Source organism: Bombyx mori, chromosome 17, assembly GCF_030269925.1.
Source record: "Bombyx mori chromosome 17, ASM3026992v2".
Lineage (NCBI taxonomy): Eukaryota > Metazoa > Arthropoda > Insecta > Lepidoptera > Bombycidae > Bombyx > Bombyx mori.
The window spans coordinates 1,739,241-1,766,782 of record NC_085123.1 but is presented as its reverse complement, the minus strand read 5'-3'; the positions used below and the strand labels follow the sequence as shown (position 1 = coordinate 1,766,782).

The 27,542-nt window shown below is 38.1% G+C and overlaps 2 protein-coding genes and 1 long non-coding RNA gene across 5 annotated transcripts in view; 1 reads left to right on the top strand and 2 right to left on the bottom strand.

Moving 5' to 3' along the window:
- Positions 1–12,741, bottom strand: part of LOC105841728 (uncharacterized) — a 134,455-nt gene extending 121,714 nt beyond the window's left edge. Inside the window, exon 1 of one of the 2 annotated variants that reach the window (XM_021348237.3) lies at positions 12,450–12,741. The gene's annotated coding sequence lies outside the window, so the exon portion shown is untranslated. Of the gene's footprint in view, positions 1–3,890; positions 4,229–12,449 lie in introns of those variants that run through there. The other variant, XM_062673243.1, reaches the window with a different exon arrangement.
- LOC134200504 (uncharacterized) lies at positions 4,382–6,933 on the top strand. The gene is made up of 2 exons (XR_009975462.1): positions 4,382–4,572; positions 6,184–6,933. It is a non-coding gene; the product is annotated as an uncharacterized LOC134200504 (long non-coding RNA).
- Positions 12,742–18,340: 5,599 nt separating the features above from the next.
- LOC101736080 (probable chitinase 10) overlaps positions 18,341–27,542 on the bottom strand; it is a 109,803-nt gene continuing 100,601 nt past the window's right edge. For both annotated transcript variants that reach the window (XM_004921948.5, XM_038016723.2), the window contains 8 exons: positions 24,533–24,750; positions 23,641–23,795; positions 22,972–23,143; positions 22,076–22,192; positions 21,310–21,445; positions 20,709–20,881; positions 20,021–20,222; positions 18,341–19,514 (listed from right to left, as the gene is read on the bottom strand). In XM_004921948.5, coding sequence (XP_004922005.1) covers positions 19,300–19,514; positions 20,021–20,222; positions 20,709–20,881; positions 21,310–21,445; positions 22,076–22,192; positions 22,972–23,143; positions 23,641–23,795; positions 24,533–24,750 — 1,388 coding nt within the window. In that variant the 3' untranslated portion in view covers positions 18,341–19,299. The remainder of the gene's footprint in view (positions 19,515–20,020; positions 20,223–20,708; positions 20,882–21,309; positions 21,446–22,075; positions 22,193–22,971; positions 23,144–23,640; positions 23,796–24,532; positions 24,751–27,542) is intronic.

Genomic DNA, 27,542 nt, shown 5'->3' with positions numbered 1-27,542 from the left:
TGAACTTTAAAGCTAATGGAAACTTGAAATGTTTTGGCTTGCGTTAAAGCCAAAGAACCTTTTAGTTGGATTAATTTTCTAAATGTATTTTCAACTGAAAATGAGGAAAATCAAAGTTAATGTGGAGCATGGAATAGAACTGTAATATTAATAATTCTATTGGTGGTAGGAAGTCTTGTGAGTCCGCACGGGTAGGTACCACCACCCTGCCTATTTCTGCGGTGTAACAGTAACGCGTTTCGGTTTGAAGGGTGGGGCAGACGTTGTACTTTAAAAACTGAGACCTTAGAACTCATGTCTCAAGATGGATGCGGCACTTACGTTGTAGATGTCTCTAGTAACTACTTGACACCAAGTATACCGTGAGCTCGTCCACCCATCTGAGCAATATAAAAAAAAGGACAATCAAAAATAAACTGATCTGGTTAGTCTTCCGGGGAGTAGGGAAACGACTAAGATCAGTACCCCGTTCTGTTTAACTAAAATTCCGATCACCCAACCATAGTGGCAACAATTTCTTCTCAATCATTTTCATCACTCATCATTCTCCTGCCCTTCTCCCAGTCACATGGGGTCGGCGCAATATGTCTTCTCTTTCCATACTCCTCTATCATATACCACTTCTTCGCTCACTCCCTTTTACACATATCGTCTTTCAAACAATCCATCCATTTTTTATTAGGTCTACCTCTTCCTCTAAAGCCTTCCACATTCATAGTTAAAACTTCCTTAACAACCTCATTCTCAATCATCTTTTAAGTCTCAAATTCTTCTATCCCCCCAAATAATATGATCGAGACTTTCAACTTGCGTCACACGTCGGGTGAGGGACATTTGCTGATGTCTATAAAAAAGTAAGTCTTCCCAACGTAATATGAGTGCTATGGACTCTTTCACTTCAGTAAAATTAAATTTAAAACCTAAGTACCTAATTAGCTCGAAGCTCGCGTGAACTTAACCGAGAATGTTTAAGTTATTCAAAGTTGCTTAGAAACAAGCGAGACCTCAAGTGCTTTAACGAGTATTAAGTTCGGAACCGTTTGCATTATTCCCTTTGTGAGAAAATAAGTTAAGTAGAGTACTTAAGTGTGGCACATTTGAGGGGTGGTAGGTCTTAGAAGGGCACTAAACGGGTACTTTCTCTTATTTTTGTTTATTGCTTAGATGGATGGACGAGCTCACAGCCCACCTGGTCTTAAGTGGTTTCCGGAGCCCATAGACATCTACAACGAAAATGCCCCCACCCACTTTGAGACATGAGTTCTTCTTTCGCATTTAAATCCATTATTATCACGCTTCATCCTTTTTGTTTCTCTAATAATTAAACTTTTTTTTATTGGTGACGAACTTTATTGTTATAATATATTAGCTTTGTGTTTCCGATTTGTTATTCTATTTTGTGAATATAAGCTGTTCTGTCTTCTTTCTTTGAAATAAATACATTAATTATATCGAAGGGTGAAAGTTTATTTGATTTAAGCGGCATTTCGCTTTTTATTTAGCTTTATAATCAAAGGTCCTTTTTATTTGGTACTAGCTGACCCGGCAGACTTCGTAGTGCCTCAATCGATAAATAAAAGCCCTAAACTTTTGTATAAAATAAACTTAAAACAAACAAAAGGGATCCGTCCGACGGGGGACACATCAAAAGGAAAACAAAATTGTTATTTTCATTTAATTCCGAGCATTTTCATATTTATCTACCTTTTAAACCTTCTCTGGACTTCCACAAATCATTCAAGACCAAAATTAGTCAAATCGGTCCAGCCGTTCTCGAGTTTTAGCGAGACTAACGAGTTCATTTTTATATATAAAGAAGATTAGTATCAACAATTCGATGTTTTTAATAGAACTTCAATTGAGTTTACTCCATTTAAATATCTGAAGAAGTTTTTTGTTATTTTTTTCCAAATTTTAAACTTTAAATGGTTTTCCTATGGTAGCTTTTTAAAAATGTCGCTTAAACCAATTTGCCTTTCAGCTCTCGAATTATCCTGTGGTAGGACCTCTTGTGAATACTGGTGGTAGGACCTCTTGTGAGTCCGCACGGGTAGGTACCACCACCCTGCCTATTTCAGCCGTGAAGCAGTAATGCGTTTCGGTTTGAAGAGCGGGGCAGCCGTTGTAACTACACTGAGACCTTAGAACTTATATCTCAAGGTGCGTGGCGCATTTACGTTGTAGATGTCTATGGGCTCCAGTAACCACTTAACACCAGGTGGGCTATGAGCTCGGCCACTCATCTAAGCAATAATAAAATATATTAATAAAAATAATATTGACCGCTTGCGTAGTATGCTGTCTTTTACTTTAATATGTCAGCGAATTTATAAGTCAGCGGTAATGCTTATGGATGTAACTGTAACACAAGTAACTGGAGAGAATACAACATAAAACAATTATGCAGTTACATCAAAACTCTAATTCTTTGGTTCATACATAATTGTTATTTAAATAAAATCTCAAACAAATAGCTATCTATACCCGCTAAGCGTCGTTTGGTATTTAGACCAAACTTTCTCAAAGACAAAACTCTTAAAACATAGCACGATGTTTTCTTTAAGAGTTTAAAATCCTTTGGTTCTCTTATAAGGCTTATTGCTCGAATTACGAACTCCGTTGTTTGTTATACATTTTAATTGCATAATTCATTAATAACTACTAAGATAAGCTGAAAGTTCTGAGTTTGATTCTTTGAATTAATCTGTAAAAGTTTTATACTAGATGTGAAAATTAAATCGAAGTAATTTCAGGATATTTACTAATAAAAAAGTCTTAAGTTCAGCTGTCTTAGCGTTTAAAAGAGTTTTCTTTGTCGTTCTGCTTGTTTGATCCTTCGAGCACTATGCAGTAAACTAGCGACAAATTTTAAAGGAGCTTTGGTTGATTCTTCAGATTGACGTTATACATTATGTTACCATAACAGTAGTATTTGATTAACAAAAATAAAATAACAAACATGGAACATGTGTCTCATAATAATAACGGGTTAGGGGCCTGGTACAGAAAGCAATTATCCTTGATAAAGCGCGGGCAGTGAGGTTTCTCACTCTGGAGTCCTAACCACTGGTAGCTTGTTTTGCAGACATCGCCATCAGTGGCAATATATTTTATAGTGCTTTTTAAAAATTGTAAATTTGATAAATAAAAATACTTAAATATTGTTTGATTAATAAGATTTGAATTAAATATAGTAGACAAATAATGGGAATAGCTGAGAGCAAATCATACACGGTCTTCCGGATTCCGAATTTAGGATAACCGTGTGTTATGGATACCAGAGACTGATAAACATACTTATTTATGTTTAAATATATGCAAATATAGCTAATAAACACCCAGACAAAGAGCAAACACACCTCCTTTTCCTCACACAATGTGGGATTCGAACCCACGACCCTCGATGCAATAGTCTGTGGCGCTGATAACTGCACCGCTAAGTCAGTCAAATATCTTTTGCAATGGATTATTTAAAAAAAAACCGAGAGAATTCATCACATCATAGTACTATTGTTGTTTTAAAAATAGGAAACAGTATACCATGTTAACACGTGTTCACTAATGTGCATTGTTGATTTCAATTGTTAAGTAGTTGGAACTTAGCACACTTGGCTGTGACATTAGGTAAACGTATACACTTTCGTTTTGTGTACCAATCCAGACGAGATGACGGTTCATTTGATGTTCAGTTTTGCCGGAGCCTTTAGTTGAGAGGTGTTTGGTATCGCGGCAATAAAAACCCCTCAAAACGTAAGAACAATTAAATGCTGCAAGGCAGTAATACTTCAAGCGATCGGGTTCATCTACCCCAAATATCAAAATATGGCTCATCAGGTGTTACTTATCTGGTGATACTGGAGTCTATAGACATGGTAAATGTTGCCACCCACCTTGCGACGTAGAGTTGTAAGGTCTCAGTCGTAACAGTACGATGGCTGCCCCACTCTTCAAACCGAAACGCATTACTGCTTCACGGCAGAAATAGGCAGGGTGGTGGTACCTACCGTGCTGACTCACAAGAGGTCCTACCACTAGTAAATTGCTTTGTAAAACCCGACGACTAACTATCACTCTGGGTTGTCACTGTCTTTTAAGCATTATAATTTTTATTATTACCACGATTCACTTTATTACTGGGACAGAAAGCTTCCCTACACAGTTAACCACAACTGCACCGAGTTAGATCGTATTCGGATGAATGATTTTTGAACGCATTCATGTCGATCATGCATGATTCTCAGACCGGTTGCAGAGTCAACAAAAATTAGTATCCATTTCCAAAGTAAACAGAAAATATGATTCGCTGACTAAAGATAAATATTGTCGGTTGCAAAAACAAGAAGCCGCGCGTCAGTGAATCTTTCAATGCGTCATTGTGTAATGCGCTAAAATTGTATAATAATTTTTTAAAGTGATTATTATGCTGTAAATTCTGCATTGAATTGCACTGGTTGCCGGTTCAAAGATGTCGTCATTGTAACAATATTTCTCTTTAAACTCTTTTTCTAGGGGTAGAGGTCCCAATGAAGGTGACTCCTCTCGTGTTGTAATTTTTAAAAAGAAGACATTTAGGTACGTATTAACCGCTTTGGAACATGGAGTTAGATAAAAAAATACATTTCTGTAAAGAAAAACCTTTTTATGTAGCTTTTATATAAAGCCTTTGTAACTTTTAAGCAAAAAATATATATTTTCCTTAAATAGATTAACCGAATTACATTTTTACTGAATTATATGTCATTATAACAATTACATTTAAAAAACAAAAACTGCAAAAATTGCTTATCAGGATTTGAACACTGGTTAACTATACCAGTGTTCAAATCCTGATAAGCAATTTTTTGGTATAGTTTTATCGGTATAGTTTTATTTATTTATTTATATAATGAACCGCTTTTTTTTATGCATGCAGTCGGTACCTGTAATTGTGTTAGCATTTAGTGTGAAATCAATGTATATGATACCTGTAATGTTCTGTGCTGATGTATATAACATGATGGTACCCAATAAATAAAAAATAAAAAATAAAAATTAAATTGCTCGATATGAGTGCATCGGGCGGGTTATCAATGCAACGACAACTATATCTAATCTATATCTAGTACTATAAGCGTAGTATTTCAGTGCTAAAACAGGCTCTTATTGAGACTTAGTTGGAAATGAACGGTTCTTAAATGTCGTGGGTGGACATTTGGACAGACAGGCGCATTGTCCTAAACGCGTTCGCTTTGAATGCAATACATAATCTATATATTATTAATACGTGAAGCAAAAACTTTGTATCCCTTTTTACGAAAATTGCGCGGACGGAGGAGTATGAAATTTTCCACACTTATAGAGAATATAGAGAAAAAGTGCACAATATTTTTTTTAAAATAATGCATAAAAGATATATTAAATCAATAAAGAAAACATTACACACACTATATACCATGTATTTGACGCACATACGCATGCATACTATTTACTGTCAAACTTTTGTTCTTGACGTCTGTTGTCAAATTGAGAATAAATGAAATATTGTTTGTCTTTGTTAATATTTTTTATAGTGTAGTCTTGGCGAAATTTGTGATTATAGAAGTATAAAATACAATCATAATAGTGTACAAACTTACAATTCCAATCAATTATAGTCGCAAATTTCGACTACTACGGGACCTCTAGTATAAATAATAGCGTGATTGTAACTTAAAAGAAAAAGAAATAAAACAAACAATAAATTGTTGACCGGCTTAATTGTGCATCGCAACGCCTTCCGCATGGAATAACTTCATTGACAGTTTTACGCGCAACGTGTACTGTGTTCCAAATCATAAGCTCAAGCGAATAAATATTCTGCATACAATTAGATGAAAATTTGAATGGTGGATTTGTTAATTAATTATATTGCTATCTCTTTCTTAAAACATTTTTGAGTAGAGTGCGAAAAAGACAGCTGCAACCGATGGAGTTCGCGTTTCATTGTTTTTGTGTATGTTGAAACGTATGGCTTGGTCTGACGTCTTGTTTTTTGTTATTTCGTTATTAAAAAGGTTGTGTATTCTCTGAATTCTTTTCTAATCGTGTGACGTCATTAGTGTTGTCGCACTATCGTCGGTGGCACGGTGGCACCCTCTTAATGACATGCTTGATTTAAGAATAGTTAGATTAAGGTTTTAACGTATTTTTTCCTTTTTTTTTCAGGCCAGGGACCAAACCTCCTAAGAGGTCCCCACGGCTAGGTGGCGCGTGGGGTATGTAGGACTGATCCGCAACTTTGAACCGCGGGCGCAAGTATTTTAGGGCTTCGAGTTATGCCTCAAGGTTTGGTGAGGGCGTAAGTGCTAACTACAATCTCCGGGAAACGTACATAGTGTAAAATAAATCGCAGTAATGTCATAACTTAAATACTTAGAAAGTTTACAATAATAATAATAATAGGTTTTCAATTTAAAATACCGTGAAACTGTTATTAATTATATACTGTGGTAATTATGAGTCATAATAATTAACGTTTTATTTATTGGTCAAAATAATAATTGTTCGATCCTTTTTCTTCCTGTAAGTGTGATCGGGAAACCTCTACTATATTTGATCATTCGTTTTTTCGTATACAAAGGAAGCATCTGACAGAAACTTCATAGAAGACTTATCAACATAGATGCCTTTTTTTATTTTTCTAATTTTTATTCTTTCTAATTTTATTCTATTCGTCCCATTGACTCATCTGAGAAGTGAAACATTGTAATAGATTAGGGAATTTAGCGAAACACTTATCAAGTCAAGAGAGGTGTTGATGGATTTTAAGGAGGTAGTGCACGCATGAATAGTCACCACATTCTACATATTTCTATTACCAAGCAGTTTTACGTTCCGGGTTGAAGGGTGCGAAAATAGTGCAATATAATTAAGACTTTAATCCCGTGTCGTCAGGTGGTAATTGTATTCGAATCTGTGGGCTCATACGATCACTTGCAACAAAACAACAAATATTCGTTATTAGGTAGAAAAAACTATTAAATTTACATTTTCAATTCACTGAACTGAAGTCAATATTTAGTTGCTCACTATCTACCGAGACGCTTCAGTGAAGACCAAGGTTCTAGAATCATTAATCGAATCCAATGTCACTTTTTATAACACGAAACAGCATTATTTTATTTTAAAATGTATTCTGCAGTATTCGTAACAGTGTCATTAACAATATCCGAATTCCTGATAATGGTTGCCAAACTCACAGCCGCTGAGTTGGAATTGTGGTTAATACTAATAGTAATGCCATATAAGCTGCTATGATTTTCTGTATTACTAGTTCGGGAAATACGTATAAGATGATTACTGGTGGTAGGACCTCTTGTGAGTCCGCACGGGTCGGTACCACCGCCCTGCCTATTTCTGCCGTGAAGCAGTAATGCGTTTCGGTTTGAAGGGTGGAGCAGCCGTTGTAATTATACTGAGATCTTAGAACTTTTAACTCAAGGTGGGTGGCGCATTTACGTTGTAGATGTCCATGCGCTCCAGTAACCACTTAACACCAGGTGGGCTGTGAGCTCGTCCACCCACCTAAGCAAAAGAAAAAAAAAGATGAAAAGAAAGATGAAAACGTTTTTGTACTTTTATTGTATAACTAGCTGACCCGGCAGACTTCGTAGTGCCTCAATCGATAAATAAAAGACCGACGGGGGACACATCAAAGGAAAAACAAAATTGTTATTTTTATTGAATTCCGAGCATTTTCATATTTATCTACCTTTTAAACCTTCTCTGGACTTCCACAATTAATTCAAGACCAAAATTAGCCAAATCGGTTCAGCCGTTCTCGAGTTGTAGCGAGACTAACGAACAACAATTCATTTTTATATATTTTATGTATGGAGATTGCTGTGCCCATTGACATCATATCGTTGATGCTGTCCCCCACCTCGACGCATGATGTCTAAGTCTTAATTCTACGACAATACAATAAATACCTTGACCTTACAAACTGGAATGCACCATCGTTTCGCATCAGAGATAAATCGGGTGGTAGTACCTATCAGTGCCTGCTTAGGCAGACGAGCACATGGCCCAACTTATGGGGAGTGGTTAACGTCGCCCATGGACGTCAGCAATGCCAGTGGCAGAGCCAAGCCGCTGCCCACCGTTAAGTACTCTCCACAAGCCTCGTTTCTAGAAGGACATGTCATAGCGTTCGGGAAACACCGTGGAGGGGAGCTCATTCCAAATCCGGATGGTATGTGGCAAAAAAGATCTCTGGAAACGCTCGGTGGATAACCGCAGTGACTCTAGGTAGTATGGATAAACTCTACTCCGGTGGCGGGCGGTGCGATAGTAAGAAACGAGATGATGGAATCATCTCAAATAATTTCTCAGAGCACTCCCCATGGAACATACGGTACAAAATCTCTGCATTTTCAGCTCAGAAGCGAAGTCCCTCTGCAGACCCAGAGGTTCCAAGCGATACGCGAGAACGGGATTATCGACAATCCGAACGGCCCTCTTCTGTATGGAGTCGAATGGCAGTAGCTGGTATTTGGGAGCCCCGGCCCAGAGGTGGCAGCAGTACTCCACGCGAGGCTAGACTTGTGCTTTATAAAACAAAAGTCTTTGTCCAGGCGTGAAGTACCGCCTCGATCTGTTGAGGCTCCCAGCATTTTGGACGCCAACTTGGCTTTGCCTTCCAAATGACTCCGAAATTGGACATCGCTCGAAATGTCGACCCCAGGTATCGCGATACTCGTGGAAGGTTGGAAAGATACTCCCTGGAATTGCGGCACCGTGACAAAGGGATCCTTCTTCGCAGTGAACGTGCAAACTTGTGTCTTCGACGGATCTCATTCAATTTATCAAGAACAGGCTGGATTCGGGAATAGTGGTATAGTCTATAGGTATATATAATAGATCTATTTCACTTAAAACTTTAAAAAAAATAAAATCGTATATTTCAACTTCACAGAAAACCTAAGTACTTGTTCAATGTTAATATAAGTATATATCACCGGGCTTACAAGAAAAAAAACGACAGTCCTAAGAAGAACCGATAGCTCAAACTCGGCGTACTAATATTTTTTAAGTTACCATTGCAATGGTTTTTTTAATTGAACCTCCAAATTGTAAATTGACTACGAGGATAAAACGCTTGGAGATATTTGTAGTAAAAGCAATAATTCTACAGGCCATAACGTACGATGGCTTGTTGATAATTATACTAAAGCATTCGTATCCTAGGGCTTCGGTTTGACCTCGTTTGACTTGATCCGTTTATATGAGGGCGATTAATCTAGATTGTTAACATTTAATTATATTAATTCGATTAATGCTATTCGGATATACGTCATGACAGACAAAGGACTTTAAGTTTAATTTTGAAATTAGGATCAGGTCAAAACTGATTTATTTGGATTAGCGAATGGTGGTTTATGTAGGTACTTTTTTTTTTGTTGCTAGATCAGTGGAGAAGCTCACAGCCCATCTGGTGTTAAGTGGTTACTGGAGCCCATAGACATCTACGACGTAAATGCGCCACCCACCTTGAGATATAAGTTCTAAGGTCTCAAGTATAGTTACAACGGCTGCCACACCCATCAAACCGAAACGCATTACTGCTTCACGGCAGAAATAAGCAGTGCGGTGATACCTACCCGCGCGGACTCACAAGAGGTCCTACCACCAGAAATTACGCAACTTATAATTTTGCGGGTTTCATTCTTATTACACGATGTTATTCCTTCACCGTGGAAGTCAATCATGAACATTAAAATTTGTTTAGTACGTATTTCATTAGTAAAATTGGTATCCGCCTGAGATTAAAAAATAACTTGGTAATAATAGCACGGTAATCGTCTTGGAGTTCGATATAACTGGCTGAGTGATCCCCACGGTAAAATGGATACCTCAATGTCAAACAAAAAAGGTATTCTTAATTTGCATTAAGATTTTTTTTTTCAATAAAAAACATTAGACAAATTAGTGTATGTTTAGCTATAAATTTAGAATACAAACGGAGTCGATTATCGCGTCATGCGACCTTTCGTGCATCCGCGTGCGATATAACATCTCGAACGGGTCTCGACAGTATTAAACAAGATATTTTAATGCGAAACGTTCGATATTTGAATTACAAATTTTACCGGCTGTTGACATTTGACAGGTTGATCCCACTGAGGTTCATAGCGGTATATAATTATAGAATGCAGCCCATTTTAAGGTCAAAGCTGCGATCGAATTAGCAAATTAGGCAATCCAATCTCATTATTGAATTTTCTTCGATTACATTAAGAAGGCTCTTTGTGAATTCGAAATTGAATTCATGGCCCAAGAGGTGATCATACTGGATATTGCTCATACGTACTAGAGTTAGTTTCAAACAATCACATAGCGTAGAAAAAAGCCGGATGTGGTATCTGCCTCTGGTCAAAAAATTTCGACGTGCAATCTAACTAACCGATGCAACTTGCTGATTTTTTCGCCGGATCTTTCCAATGAATTGCATTTTGTGATCTGGTATAGGTAGTAGGTAGGTAGGTACGTATATGTAGTATAGATAGTAAAGGATATTCTACTGGTGGTAGGACCTCTTGTGAGTCCGCGCGGGTAGGTACCACCACCCTGCCTATTTCTGCCGTGAAGCAGTAATGCGTTTCGGTTTGAAGGGTGGGGCAGCGTTTGTAACTATACTTGAGACCTTAAAACTTATACCTCAAGGTGGGTGGCGCATTTACGTTGTAGATGTCTATGGGCTCCAGTGACCACTTAACACCAGGTGGGCTGTCAACTTGTCCACCCATCTAAGAAATAAATAAAAAAAAAACTCTAAAACTTTCCATGTAATGAGCATGGAAATTTTTTGTAAATCCGTTTTTAATTTCCATATACATACAGTCTGTAGACGTGGTATGTATGTGCGTTTTCGAAACAGTTCTCTGATAGCGCACCGTTACTTACTACGATCCATTAAAGTTAATTTCCTGTGATATGAATGTTGGCGGTTAACGTGAAGATCAATCGGCGATCGTTTTGATTTCGTTAGAGAGATCAATGACCGACCGACCGAGTTAGCTACTGACCTGAAGACGCATATGGTTTTGTCGAAAATATTTTTTATTTATTGCGTAGATGGCTGGACGAGCTCGCAGCCCATCTGGTGTTAAGTGGTTACCGGAGCCCATAGACGTAACAACGTAAATGCCGCCACCCACCTTGAGATGTGAGTTCTAAAGTCTCAATATAGTTACAATGGCTGCCCCACCCTTCAAACCAAAACGCATTACGGTAGAAATAGGCGGGGTGGTGGTACCTACCCGTTCGGACTCACAAGAGGTCCACCAGTAGAAGCTTATAAGTAGCTTAAAAATTATAATTCTATTCCATTCTATTATAATGTTTCTTAGTTTCATGAAATAACTCTAGTCGTATACGTAATTTAAAATTTTTTTACCGTTTATTCTCACGTTATTAATTAACGTCATTAAATAATTTCCGACTTTATTACACTTTTCGTGGTCACGAACTGACTAAAGTATTGTTTGACGATATTTGGATATTGTGTTGAATAACATCAAAATTCTTATGTAATAATTCGGTTTTAAATTTTTAAGTTCACGACCTTATTTAAAGTTATGGACAACAAAAACAGAACACCTTATCACACAGTTTTGAAATTCCAATTAATTCTATTCAATTTAAATTGTAGTAATGCACGTTTTCTTCGCTGAAGAAACATATTATATTGTGGTATCTACCGGTGTGGGCCCACAATATGCGACCTCATTTCGTAATTATGTGGCGGTATTCGTGTGGTGATGCCCAAGGGCTTCACTCATCACTTACCATCAAATGTAGCGTAAGCTCGTTCTCCTATTAACCCTATTAAAGATATTTAACAACTAAATTGAATTCATTAGTTCAAGCGAATGAATATCACAGTTATTTATTATCTATACTAATATTATAAAGAGGAAAGATTTGTTTGTTTGTTTGTATTGAATAGGCTCCGAATCTACTGAACAGATTTGAAAAATTATTTCACTGTTTGGAAGCTACACTATTCCCGAGTGACATAGACTATAATCTTTTTTGAAAAAAATTAGGGATCCTTACTAAAACTCCAAAAATGTAACCCAAGGTGTAAAAAAATGACCTAAAATATTCTTTACATCGCGTGCCCTGCGAAAACTATTGATGATAGAATAAAATAATATACTACGACTTTGTAGAACACATTATTATTTACAAAAAGTGTCGCGACATGTCTAACTATTAAAGTTATGTCGCAATAAGTGTTTTTTTATTTTAAAAAATAAAACTAAGTCAACTATCGTTGAAAATTTTGCTAAAGACCCAAGCGGAGCCGGAGCGGGCCGCTAGTTGTAAATACATATAAACAAGATAAATTTCACCGATACATCACAATTGACAGTTAGCACGTCGCTTTGACGCCTCATTAATTATTTATGACAACTCATTATTACCTTTAGCTGTCAATCGCATCGGCACTTCGCTTTCAAGTGAATCAACACATGCACTTTTCACACGAGAGAAAATCAAAATTGCATCGAATTTGCACGTTCTTCAGAATCGCCACCCGAAAACTTTAACCAACCAATTTTGACACTTTATTATTTTTTCGTTACACACGCGCTTTAGGTTGTTTTTTTTTTTAATTACTTTAAAGTAGTGGTAGTCCTGCTTCGTGTGATATTGTAGGTTCGTTTACACCGTGTTTAATTAAAAAGACGCGCGAACGCTAAGAAATGACCTAGAGAACTGATAGGAGCGAACGACTGGCACGCGCTCAAGCGGAATGTGCATTCGAAAACACGTCTAGTTTGTGTCAAGTTTGTTAATCTTGATACTTGAACGTATTATTTCTGTAAAACTTTAGGAATCGGTTATTTGAAATTCATTAAATTTCATTTCTTCATTATAATATGAAATTGGCTTCTGTAATGCATGTAACTAATTAAAAGCTTATTTAGACATTATTTAGAAATAATCAAAACAAATATCAATCAAATTAAATACAGATATAAATGTTTTCTGAGGGCTATGACATGTCCTTCTTCAAACGAGGCTTGGGGAGAGTACTTAATATTAGGCAGCGGCTTGGCTTTGCCCCTGGCATTGCTGAAGTCCATGGGTGACGGGAACCACTCACTATCAGGTGCACCGTATCCTCGTCTGCCTAAAAAAGCAATAAAAAACAGATTTATCAATTATTATTGCAGTACATTAAAGTTGAATCCCGTTATCATAAATATGACCCACCGCGATCTTGATGCTACGATTTATTGTCACAGTGGCACCTATTTTTGTGAGTACAGACCCGCAGTCAAAGAGAAATAGCTTGTATGTCAGATCGAGTAGAAACTATTTTTATATGGGCTATATTACTACTTGACACCACGTGGGCTGTGAATTCTTTTAGCAAGCTATACAAAAAAAGTGAGTTAAAAAAATATAGTATCAAAATAGTTAGGTCGTTCTATAGAATAAATTCTCTGTGCATCGACTAAGACGCTTCGGATGCACTGTATATGAGATTATAACACGTTAATGTGTGATATAAATCAGTGCTTAGTGAATATGAAAAGCGACTATGTGAAGGGAAGCCTATGGATAAGTGGCAGGCAATTACGAAACTTTACTGTCATGCCTGAGGAGAAATTTATACGGAATACGGATTTATTTATTTACGGAATAGCCCGATTTTTTTACGACTGAAAACCTTTCGCGATCGCTTTGGCTATGCGATGTCCATGAATCCCAGGAATTTATCAGCAAGAAGACCGTAAGTCCGACTTCCAGCTGCGACAAGAAATAGATAAAATAGTCTTCCAGCTTATACCACGACTAACTTCTAAGCTGCTTTAATCTTATCTTATACCTTTAAACGAGCAATTCTTGTATATATATATAATATAATCTGAATCTCGGAAACGGTTCCAACGATTTTCATAAAATTTAGTATACAGGGGATTTCGGGGGCGATAAATCGATCTAGCTACTGTTTATTTTCAGAAAATGTTGTTTTATTCGTGTTTTCAATAATCAACTTTATCGATAATCAACTTTATGACTCTTCCCGACATCTATTGGCGAATAATAATACTATTTTTCTTAATTGAGGGCAACTAACCTCATCATCTAGTAAGTTCTCATACAAGATTTCTACAACTAATTAAATTTCTGATGAAATATTACTGAGATTCGCCTAGAGTCAGTTTCCCTGGATATAGGGTAATTTTAGGAAAGTTTTGTACGCGCTTACTTGAGACTATTATGAGATTAAGGTCTCAATCAATACATTAAAATAGTTCTTGGAAAAATAATTTGAATGGATAGGAACAAAACTAAGAATTTCCTAATCTTAATGTTACCTGTTTCTTTATTGTACCTGAAAGGAACAAATACAAAAAGAGAATTAAGCCTGATTTGCATAACGGCCCATTAACGGTAAGCCGGTGGAGTTTATATCGCTCTGATCGGACGGTGCGCGGAGCAAGACGGCCTTATCTAAAAAGGGTTAGCTGTGATTCGTAGCGGGCTAAAGAAATATCTGGACTTCTAGATCGGGGTAGATTTTATTGTGAAAATTTATCGAGGTCGTTCAGGATCCCTGAGTCTACGGAAAGTTTGATCCTCTATGTGTTTCCGTGACGAAGGTTGGTGGTAGCCATCATAGAATACAAGACATGTGTTATACGCCTAAATATAACTCACGATACTTTTCATTACACAGAAAACGAACGAAATGGAGGTATCCTGAGGTCTGGCAGCTGGTTTGACTGTTCACGATAAGTGTCAGATATCAAAATAAACAATAAACCAAACAATAAACGGTCAGTAAATACATTTTCAGATCGGTGAATTTTGAATCGTTACTATCGGTCACGTATCCAATACCATTTCGAATGGAACTAATATCAAAGAGATCTCTATTTGCGCCATGTTCACTGCGCCGGACACGTGAAACCTAAATGGGGACGGGGCGAGAATCTTAAGCGATTTAAGTGTCCTGCACCTGAAGTTTTTTTTGTCTGTGTAGGCAGACGAGAGAGCATACGGACCACTTGATGGTGAATTTCGTCGCGTACGGACGTCGACAATACCAGGGACAGAGTGAAGTCGCTGCTTTCTGCTGAAATTTTGACTCCGAAAAGGATACAGAATGTGTTAACAGTTGCTCAGTTCACGTACAGAATGTGAACGCTTTTGTATGTCCTTACAATAAAGAAATAAAAACATTTATCAAGCAAGTTTCAAGCGATCGTGCAACATTTCGATTTTTTACTAGTGGTAAGATCTCTTGTGAGTCCGCACGGGTAGGTACCACCACCCCGTCTATTTCTGCCGTGAAGCAGTAATACGTTTCGCTTTGAAGGGTGGGGCAGCCGTTGTAACCATACTGAGACCTTAAAACATATATCTCAAGCTGGGTGGCGCATTTACGTCGTAGATGTCTATGGGCTCCAGTAACCACTTAACACCAGGTGGGCTGTGAGCTCGTCCATCCATCTAAGCAATAAAAATCAAATCTTCTTTTTTCTCTTGTCTTTTCTCTCATCATGGCTTAAAGGGATTTGGCATGAGTTTTACAACGGCCGCCAGCCGTCAACCTTCTCTGGGTTATAATATTATGTCCTTATATTTATTGCACCGTGTCACTAAGAGGAACGTTTTTTGTTTCTTCTTTTAGTGCTTCTTTTAATTAATCTGTTTCGTGGCTTTATGATTTTATTATTATAAGCCTATACGCTAAAATTTTTACATTCAAATATTAAAAATAAAAAAGAGGCACTAATTAATTTTTCAATGGTTCCATAATAATGCCATTCTGACTTTAATATAGAAAAACAAAAATAAATGCTTAAAAATATATTTTTTTATGTAATTATTTAATACAAAAATTGAATACGTTTTTTGTATATTATTGCGTATCGTTTCATTTTAAAAGAAAATCTTCTTAATTTTCTCCACCTTATCCCACTAGATGGGGTCGGCACAACGAATTTTTCTGTTCCATTCTCTTCTATCAGCCGTCATCTCAACACTCACTCTTCTCTCTCTCATATCGTCATTAACACACTCCATCCATGTCTTCTTGGGTCGACCTCTTCCCCTCTACCTTGCACTACCATTTCCACACCTATTCACATGCATCTCCTCTCTACGCATCACGTTTTAAAACAAAATATTGAAATTTAAATTTTAGGAGCGATTAAAAACGGTTGTTCAATTATTTACTTCACTTTTTAACGGCTCTGTGTCACAGAAAGCTTTAACTTGGAGTGGCTAGATTTAAAAAATTCGAAAATATCGTTATTAATATATTCAAAAGTTTTATCCCCAATATTTTTTCCAATAGTTTATATTTAGAACTATTAAGAATTGCCTATATTAATTACTAATATTTATCATGTGCCCGTACTTTTGAACGCACCACACAGCCCTCTACGAGATGATTCGGCAAAATTTCTATTTCAATCGGAGTGGCTTAATGAATTTTATCAAAACAAATTGAATTTCAATGTTAAATCTAACTTGGTCTGCATGTATTTTATAAAACTGTTACGTAGACTGTTTGTCGCACGTGCTACAAAATTTATAGGGCAAACGTGGCCTCGCGTTCGGAATCCTATTTATTTTAGCGAAAGAATAATAATATATATTCTCCTGATTTTTTTTCTGCACGTCTTTTTATGGACACATGTTATAACTAGAACTCGTCCATGTGAATTGACGGTAGATTTATTTATCTATAAACTAATACGTGAACCAAAAACATTGTACCCCTTTTTATGAAAATTGCGCGGACGGAGGAGTATGAAATTTCCCACACTTATAGAGACTGCAGAGAAGGAGTTCAGAATGTCAATATATATATTTTTTTAATTATAGATAAAATAGTACACTGTGCACCAAGGGAGAAAAACTTCGGTCACCGAATTACATTTTCTGGTAGAGTGTACACACAGGTAGGTGCGTCTACCCCTGTCCAAACAGTTTTAGAGAGTTTGTTACAAAGGGCAGCCGTTTTGTCATACAATGCAGACTTAGACCTAGCGTGTCAGGATAGGTGAGATGGATCTTAAGTCTGGTAACGACTTTGTCCCAGACATAGCGTGAGCTAGTTCACCCAGGTAATAGAACGAATACAATTAAAAAGTAGCACCTAATGGTATATCGATTATAATTTGAAACGAAACGAAGAAATTAAATTATCATGCCGAATAGAATGACATTTACAACTCGATCGTAATGTCAAGGTGAATGTATTAAAACTAGAATTATGTTGATTGAATGTTCAAAATTACATTCAAAAGATGACTTTGTTTATTAAATGCATTTTTATATCGATACATTTTATTGTTTTTTTAATGCTTACTCATAGATAAGTTTGAGAACAAGATTTCTTATTTTTCTGCTTAATTCATTGATTAGTGCCAGGGCGTTCTTTGTTTTATCATTATTATTATTTAATTAGGCGTACGAACGAAGTAAAGGCCCGTCTGGATCAGATATAAGTTCTATGTTGCAGTTTTACAGTACAACGGCTGCTTGCCTTCAAGCTTAAACGCATTACTGTTGGACGGCGGTAATAGCCAGGGTGGTAGTACCTCCCCTCCTCCCCCCGGTTAAGCCCACGCGGCGTGCTGACTGTGCTCTAGCGTGCTGCATGGCAGCAGTTCCACGGAACTGTTGTTTAAGAGCAACCGGTTGATGGTGTATCGCGTTCCGACCTGGCTGGTTGGTTCTGGTCTAGCGGAGTATTCCGGAGCACCAGCGGTACCACCTGGGGCGGCCTGTCGGGCTGCCGTACCGAGACGACCGACGTATAGTCTTGACTGTCGCCTCGACCGGGTGGCGCCGCGAGTCTGGTTGTAGTGTTGACCGCGGGAACCCCCTTACTCTGATCGGGTTCTGACCCCGGACGGAGATCCAAAGTCGGATGTAACAGTGCAGGGGAGTCGTTTAGTGGGTAGGGCCCCAAAACATCCTTGGGCCCGCGATCTGCTCTCAACATCTGCAGTCCGTCAAGTACAACATACCACGCGCGCCCCTAGGCGCGGGGTCCGAAAAAAAGAGTGGTAGTACCTGCCTGTGCGGGCTTACACGACGCCATGCCAAGACCCCCGCACGCGTAGGAAACCATCTTGCAATTAAGAAGGATGTGACTGCTATTAGAAGATTGAATGGATCAACAAAATCCTCGTAAACGCTTAGAAATAAATAAACAAAAATATTTTTTTTATAAAAATCTTTAATAATACTCTTACATCTCATTTGTATCTAAATACAATATTTACAAAATCTTAATTTTTATCTTAACCTAACTACAATAATTAAAATAATGTCACACATTTTTAATTTAATTGTTTTTTTTTGTCCAAAAAAAAACCTCAACCGACATTGGTCGTTTAAATAGGCAGTGATTTTAGCTGATCTGAGTATTGAGTTATTATAAAATGATTAACTAAAAATCTATTCCAGAAAAAAATAGAAGAAAAATTATATTAGTTTCCCAAAAACACTGAACACGTACTTATACAAAGGAGGTCATTTGGAACTATTGCCTTTAGCGTCGGAGACCAAACGTGATTCGAATAGTTAAACCCTAATTGCACGAACAATATTCACGTGATGTTAACGTAATTAAAATACAAATTGACCATGTAAAGGTATATGTGATTCGAATTCTTGTTATCAAAAGCTATGTGGAAACGAAAACCCATTTTTTGACTTTTGTTTTGGTGCAAAAAATCGTTTTTGGAAACTCAAAGCACATCTCTGAACGCGTAAATAGTGACAAAGCTATGTTAACTTGGAAAGCTCTTAAATTTCAGTTTTCTAACAAAAAATAAAATGGTTTTAGTATCATCCGTATTTTTGGGAGAAGAAAGTTTTTTTAAAGAAAACTAAAGTACGATAATTTAATATAAAAATATAAAATAGGAAATTTTATGATCTTATTAATTAGAAAATCAAGAATTTCACACATTAAAACGTATTATCACACCTCACTATTTAACCCAATAAATATCGTGTAACTTTATTGTGATAGTAGCCGTAAAATAATATAGGCTTAGACAATGAAACGTTGAAATATGGGAGTTGAAAATATTATTACTATGCACTAAGTGTGTCATCCAGGTAAACCAATTATTAAAAACGCATACAAGAACACATACATATTTACATTCTCTCATTTATCGTGCACTTACTGGAACGAATTAAAACTAAAACTAAAACCGGAATATACGAACAGTTTTGTTTAGATCTAGATGCGAAGGCCGATGTTGGTCGGTGTGGTCCCGGGGCCTATCGTCTGGCGGGCGGCGCCTGCGTGTGGTGCGCGCATCCCTCCACGTTCTCCGGCCAATCGCAGACGTTCTCGTTGGGGTTGAACACGAGGTTGGAGGGGCACGGCATGTGGTGCTTCCGCTCGCCCTCGCACATGTAGTACATGGTGCAGTCCGCCTGGTCCTTGTGGTACGAGATGTGGCCGTCCTCCTCCTCGCACGTCACCTCAGTGGCTGCAAGAAGACGTAACGGAAATGAGGACTAGAGACTCATGTGTCCAGTCGCCAAGAGTTGCAAAGGGAGAACACTCCCGTCGCGCTGTCTATGGGCTAGTGGTTCCTGAAAAGAAACGCGAACCTACCTTCTTCTTACAGATTAGTAAAAATCTGCTGACTGAATTAAACTGACTGAATTATATTTTACAGAGTGTGTCTGAGTTCAGTGTGGTTATTGGCACAAGCCTCCTCTAAAATCTTCCATTGCTGTCTATCTTTAGCAACCCTTCTACAGTTAGGACCAGCTTTATCTCATCCTCCCATTCGGTGTTAATCTTGTCCCCGTCCCTCTCTTGGGTACTTCGCTAAACTAGAGTAGCATAACAAGAAAAATCGAAAGTCTAATTTGCATGAGCTGCGTGAGTTACTGCTTATGCTCTTTTAAAAATAACCATCCGGTGTTTCGCACATGACAATGAAGGTTTATAGTACTTTATTGTGCTATGTTTGCGCTGGGTACTCACGGTCCTTAGTGGTGTACTGTCCGCTGGTGAGCACCGTCTCGTAGGGCCCGTCGTATTCCAGCTTGACCTTGTAGTCGGACAGTTCCTGCTTCATGGTCGTGATGAGCGGGAACTTGCCAGTTCCACAGGAGCCGCGGAAGTCGTCCATGTCGACAGACCAGACCATGATCCCGCCGAACCCTTCTTCCTTCAGCCAGGCCATCTGTAACGCGCATAAGTGTTATTGCACGATCTCTCTACACACTTTTTACTAATTGCTAATGACCTATTTTCCTACCTCTGCTGAGAGCCTTGAGAGGCTATTTTAGCTATTACTGATGGTAGGACCTCTTGTTAGTCCGCGCGGGTGGATACCAACACCCTGCCTATTTCTGCCGTGAAGCAGTAATGCGTTTCGGTTTGAAGGGTGGGGCAGTCATTGTAACTAAACTTTAGACCTTAGAACTTATATCTCAAGGTGGGTGGCGCATTTACGTTATGGATGTCTATGGGCTCCAGTAACCACTTAACACCAGGTGGGCTGCAAGCTTGTCCGCCCATCTAAGCAAAAAAAACCCTAGCGTATAGGTAAGCTCTCGGGGCTCAAATCGGAGGTGTTAGAGGTAGAATCTACCACCGGATCGGAAACGCGACCTACTGAGAAGATCCGGCGAGGAGCTCATGGTGCTTGCTAATGACGTCAGCTTACTTTTGTTTTAAGCGATCTCTCGTCGTCGAACCCGACCCACTGGTCGCCTCGGTAAGCGAATGGCACCATCTGCTCGTTGTCCCAGACGAGCGTCGTGTTGTCCTCTCGTAGGAACTCGCAGATTTCGTAGTAGGACATGAAGCCGGCTTCGTTGGTGAAACGTCCGGCTTCTCCTGGAATATTCAGTTGGAAGTTTCTTTACATTAAGCGCCAAATATATTTCATTTCCGCACGCCTCATCGACGCCTCGGGGGATCCAAGGGCTGGCGCGCATTTCGGACAAAGGTTGAGCCTGGCCATTCAACGGGGAAATGTCGCCAGCCTCTTGGGCACCCTGCCCTGCGAGCGCAGCTATTTGGGGTCGATTTTTTGATTATCTTGTCTTATTTTTAGTTTGGTATAAATATAATATAGTTTATTTAGTACTTTTAAACTTTTCTGTCAGTATATTATAATTAAAAAAGATTAGGAAATAAAGTTTTATTTAATGTAGGTGTTAATATAAAAATTTGATAGCAATAGTTATATCGAATGCTGTCATTACTTCTTTGATCATTTTTTTAAAGTTCTTTTCTGCAAATTTGAGAAGTAATTAGCTCACCGCCCTCTGAAGCCGGAGCGCCGATGTCGTACTGTGTTTCGTTGATAAGCGTGAAGGACCTTCCGTACGTGGGCATGCCGATCATCAGCTTCTCTTTGGGGGCGCCCTGGCGGACCCACTCGCGGGCGGAGTAGTCCTTCGAACAAAATGGATCTTATTAAGCCTTAAATCATATCGATACAATTTCTTACGTGTTCACGATCCTGTCCAACCATGAGCAATACTAAATCAAAATTCGAAGCCCTGGTTTGGACAAGTATATACTTTCTGTTCTCACGAGGCTACATTTCAACGTGGAATCGATACTTTAGAATCCCCATCGCGCGATAATGGAGAGACGAAACGTTGTGACATTTGCCTTTACAATAACACCGGCAACCACGATATTACGCCATCCATATTTGAATCAAATCAAATCAAATCAAAAAAGTTTTATTCAACATAAATGAAAGTACATACTTGTTGAACGTCAAAAGAACTACCGCCAATTTACAAGAATTAGCCTCCGTCCTGAGAAGAATTGGCAAGAAACTCAGCGGGCATGTCTTTTTTTTTTTAACTATTAGATTCATAGTTAGAATCATTAGAATCATATTCAGAATGTGGCTAACACTGCAAGATACACCTGATTTAGCCGCGTACTTAACTCTTTGAGCCTTATAACAAATAGCCGATTTATCCAGCTCCTAACGTAGGTTAATCACAGTGAAAACGTCTTAAGTAAATGCTTAAACACAGCGACATCAGCTGTTCTTGTCGTACTTACCACAGTTAGTTTCTTCTGGTAGCTCGTGGCGCTTTCTAGAGGGAACAGCGGACTGTTGTGGCCGACCTGGCGCTCCCACTGGCCGTGGAAGTCATACGTCATCACGTTTATGAAGTCCTATAAGCATATTAGTGATATTAATTTAGGTTTAATACAATACTGTTATGTTGAAAACAGCAGTTGTAGTGTGTATGTATTATTATATGTAATGTTTACTGTATGCACTAGGTTTGTGTTCCTAATTCTTCTTTCCTTCTGCGGGCCTACTGGAAGAGATTTCAACATGAAATAAGTAGTGCCCTTGTACTCTGTATCCTTATTGTCGCTTTTCTTCTAACAGCGGTGTGTACAAAATATATTAAAAAAATAACTAAATAAAATGTGATAGGGCATTAAATTTTTTTATTGCCCTATTAGGCAGACGAGCCTACGGCCCATCTGATAGTGAGTGGTTACCGTCGCCCATGGATTACAGCAATGTCAGGGACAGAGCCAAGTCGCTGCCTACCGCCAAGCCGCTGCTTGCCGCAGCCTACATTTAATTGTTTTTCAGTTATGACATTTTTGTTTCGTCGTGTAAAAAAATTACCTAAAATATTCTTTACATCGCGTGCCCTGCGAAAATTATTAATGATAGAATAACATAATTGACTACGACTCTGTAGAACACATTATTAATTACAAAAAGTGTCGCGACAGCATATTATATCTAATTATTATAGTTATGCCGCAATAAGTGTTCTTTTATTTAAAAAATGAAACAACGTCAAATATCGTTGAACTTTTTGTTAAAGACCCGAGCGGAGCCGGAGCGGGCCGCTATGATACATAAAAATATCTAACTATTGGCTCGAAGATGTTTTTCTCATAACAGTTAAAAAAAAATTCGTCCTCACCAAATATTTCGATATTTCCGGTACATCATATCCGGCGGCGATGGCCTCAAACGACGCCGGTACAGCAGCAGTGAGCAGGAGCCGGGGCTGACCTGAAGTCTTGGCTTCACCCTCGAACGCCAGACGCAATTCCTTGAGCAGAGATACGAATGCTGCACGATCATCTGCTCCTCTGTGGAATACACCATACGCACATTAATTAAAAACTAATTTAATGGTTTTTAAAAAAATAATTAAATTTAAAGTTTAAATTTTTTTTGTTGTTGCTTAAGATGGGTGGACGAGCTCACAGCCCACCTGGTGTTAAGTGGTTACTGGAGCCCATAGACATCTACTACGTAAATGCGCCACCCGTCTTGAGATATAAGTTCTAAGGTCTCAAGTATAGTTACAACGGCTGCCCCACCCTTCAAACCGAAACGCATTACTGCTTCACAGCAGAATTGGGCGGGGTAGTGGTATCTACCCGCGCGGATTCACAAGAGGTCTTACCACCAGTAATTACGCTAATTATAACTCTGCGGGTTTTTTTTTTTGATACTGGCTTTAAATCTTTACGAGATACTTAAGCATAGCATAAAATACTTAAAAAAATATATTTATGTATTAATATTCAAACGGTCCGGAAAACGCTTAAAGCTTTCCATTGAGACTTTATAAAGCACCCACCTAGGATATTCCCAATCCACGTCCAAGCCATTGAACTGATAGTCGCGGAGGAACTCGATGGCTTCATACACGAACTGGTTCATGCGGAACACGTTCGAAGTCAATTCTTTGAACGGAGTAGATCCGAAGGCCCAGCCTCCGATGGCGAGCAATATCTAGTGAAAGCAACATACTAATTAATCGAATAAAGCACTACATAGTATAAAACAAAGTCGCTTTCTCTGTCCCTATATCCCTATGTATGCTTAAATCTTTAAAACTACGCAACGGATTTTGATGCGGTTTTTTTTAATAGACAGAGTGAAGAGGAAGGTTTATATCGACGCTTGAAAGGCAAACGTGACTAAGCGACAATGTGTGAGCTTTTCAGTAGACTAATTTAAAGTTGAAATACCTGAAAAAAATTATATTTTAACGATTCTAGCTGTAGGATTGAAATGATTTTAACAGACCTAGAAATATATATTTTTTTGCGCATCGAATATGGTTATTGCCATCATTTATGTATAAAGTAATTATTGTCGCTTAGTCACGTTTGCCTTTCAAGCGTCGATAATATATGTATAAATAACATGCATTAAATAGTGGAGAAATCAATAATAAATTACAGTTTCCGAAGCGAAGCGAGGGCGGGTCGCTATTATTAAATAATTATCTTTTGAGACTAGTATATTTATGCTTAAGTTAATTAATGGATGTATACAATATCAGCGGGCTACGTCACAAATATACTTCCTACCACGAGTACAATCAAAATCATAAAAAAGGAGAAAGTATTTATCTTAAAAATGTGTTTCCCACTTCGAATTCAATAACCCAATTTAAATATTTGGTTAAAAAACACTAAATTGTAATAAATTTACCCGGAACTGTAACAGAAGTTGAGACAAACCTTCAAATTGGGGTTCTTCTCTCTCAACGCAACGACTTTATCGTACATATCAGCGTCTTTGTCGTCAGCTTCAGCTAGCTTGTGGTCTTTGAGGGTTGCGAAAGCGTATATGATGTGGGTACAGAGTTTGGGGTCAACGTTTTCTGGTGTGAAGCGGCCTGCGCTTGGACGTTTGGCTGACCAGGATGTGAGATAACAGAGTACTTGGGGCTCGCGTTCTGTAAACAAAGTTAAAACGTTCGCATTTATTTATTTATCTATACTAATATTATAAAGCTGAAGAGTATGTTTGTTTGAACGCGCTAATCTCAGGAACTACTGGTCCGATTTGAAAAATTCTTTCAGTGTTAGATAGCCCGTTTATTGAGGAAGGCTATAGGCTATATAACATCACTCTGAGACCAAAGCAGGTGGAGCACCAATAAAGAATGTTTCGAAATAGAGGTAAATAGCTCCTTAACATTCTATAATTCAAAGATATTTTCACTTTCTACGTAAATGAAGTTGCGGGTAAACTTTAGCGTTATGCCAAAGTAACTATTCCACGTGGATGGAGTCGCGGGCAAGGCTAGTAACTTTAAAACTTTTTAAGCTAGTAACGTATTAAAATAGGATATATCGTCAGTCAGTATGGTTATGTGTGCCAAAAGGTCTCGTGTTTTTAAGGAAAAGAGATGTCTTATTTCTGGTTTCAACCTTAAGCTTCAAGCTTGGTGGTGATCAAATTTTGATGCCTATTAGCCGGTATTGGGTTGTGAATCGAAAACACAAAAAAAAATCTATTAAAATATTTCCAATTTATTGGTAGGACGTCTTGTGAGTCCGCACGGGTAGGTACTACCACCCTGCGTATTTCTGTCGTGAAGCAGCAATGCGTTTCGGTTTGAAGGGTGCGGCGGCCGTTGTAACTACACTTGAGATCTTAGAACTTATATCTCAAGGTGGATGGCGCATTTACGTTGTAGATGTCTATGGGCTCCAGTATCCACTTATATATATATCCACACCAGCAATAAAATAAATAAAATTAATTCCTTATTATTACACTTCAGAATTAATTTGCGGAGGAGCTATATGCACGAAATGCTGTCAAACCTATTTTTGAAGAACGATCTCATAATCAAATATCTGTTAATCCATATCAATTTAACTTAAGCTTAATTCAATAGGACGCGCAATCAATCATCGGTGTTCGATCTTATTATACTCCCTTCTTCGCTTTTGCCGTTTACGTGAAGATTAAAGTTCTCGACTGAAGACATTATTACAATATAAGACAGGGACTTTGGGAGTTGGGCTTTTAGAAAATAATTTTCAACGCAGCACTGATGGTGGTGACATGCTTGCTTTAATTCGAATAGGTAGGTGTCATTAGGTGCTAATCAGTCATTCTTGACTGCGAAAATTATAGAGTTTTCGAAAAGTCGGTAATAATCAAATCGAGGGATGACGACATTTTTGCAACTTTACACGAGAGCTATTTTTAAGTTTAGATTTTGGAAAAAATATCATAACAAAAAATACTTCTTGAGCTATTTCAATGGAGGAAATTTAATTGAAGTTCAATAAAAAAAATAGACCTGGATTTGGTTTGCTAATACCAAATAAAACGCACCTTTAATTACAAAGACAATTGTCGCGTATTAAGCTTTATGTAGCTTAAATCAAATATCACTAAGCCCTTTCGGATTTGAAGGGGGCTATGGCCGCTATGTAACACCATAGAGATATTGAGCGTATTCTCAAGGTTTTTTTATTGCTTAGGTGGGTGGACGAGCTCACAGCCCATCAGGTGTTGAGTGGTTACTGGAGTCCATAGACATCTACGACGTAAATGTGCCACCCACCTTGAGGTATAAGTTCTAAGGTCTCAAGTATAGTTACAGCAGCTGTCCCCCCTTCAAACCGAAATGCATTACTGCTTCACGGCAGAAACAGGCAGGGTGGTGGTACCTACCCGCGCGGACTCACAAGAGGTCCTACCACCAGTGGAGACGGTTGTAGATGATATTTACGCAGTGATGTTAAAAATTTAATAGCACATGAGTCGCTAAGCTTTTATGTATGAATACAGAAATATATTCAAGCTTAATTATGATTATGTATCCGGAAATAAAATTGGAAAAAGAAAACCTTGTGAACATTGTAACGAGTGTACTTATGTTTAAATCGTTTATTGCAGATCCGTTCCGAGGAGGTTCAAGCACGTAGTTACAAAGATTTTCGAGTGCTTGTGTCGTAAACTTGATGGCATTAAATCACAAAACCCATTTAGAACAAACGCCAATATATGTTGAGCCTCTCCGTATTATTGTGTCTCCCTCGATTTCGGTAATCCGTTATATTTGAATAATGGATCGAGTCTAGATAGTTATTCCTACTTTGAATTGAATAGAGAAGTTGTTTACAGAAATACGGGACTTTCCCAGGTTTTTTTTTTTAAATTAAATTTAATGGAACAATATAATCAGTGAACCGGTAAACGAAGTCAAATGCTGGTACTAGTCACAGCAATACGACGCTACGGAAATTATATAAAAAAATATTGATACACGATGTCGAAAAAACGCTAGGTTCGTCTGTCATGTAACTTTTTTGTACATTGCGGGCTATGGGGAAACAATTTTGTTTTTCTTTCCTATGCTGATAGAATTGAGAGGCTATTTCAGCTTCTCCTTGACGTGTAGGTGAGCTCTCGGGGCTAAAACCGAGAGTGTTGCTAACACGGGCTTTAACAAGAGCAGTGCTTAGCAGAATCTACCACCGGATCGGAAACGCGACCCACTTAGAAGATCCGGCGAGAAACTCAGTGGCCTGTGTCTATGGGTTAATTCAATCGTCGAGCCCTTCGTCGCAAGCGACGGATTCAACGAGGACGGTGACCAGGGAAAACAATCTTACTCAATCTATTATTAGTATTTGTATTTAATTTGATAAATTAGGTACCAGATATATGTATTGTAGTTATTTGTGTTAAATTTTTTTTCAATTGATTTATAGCACGAGTATA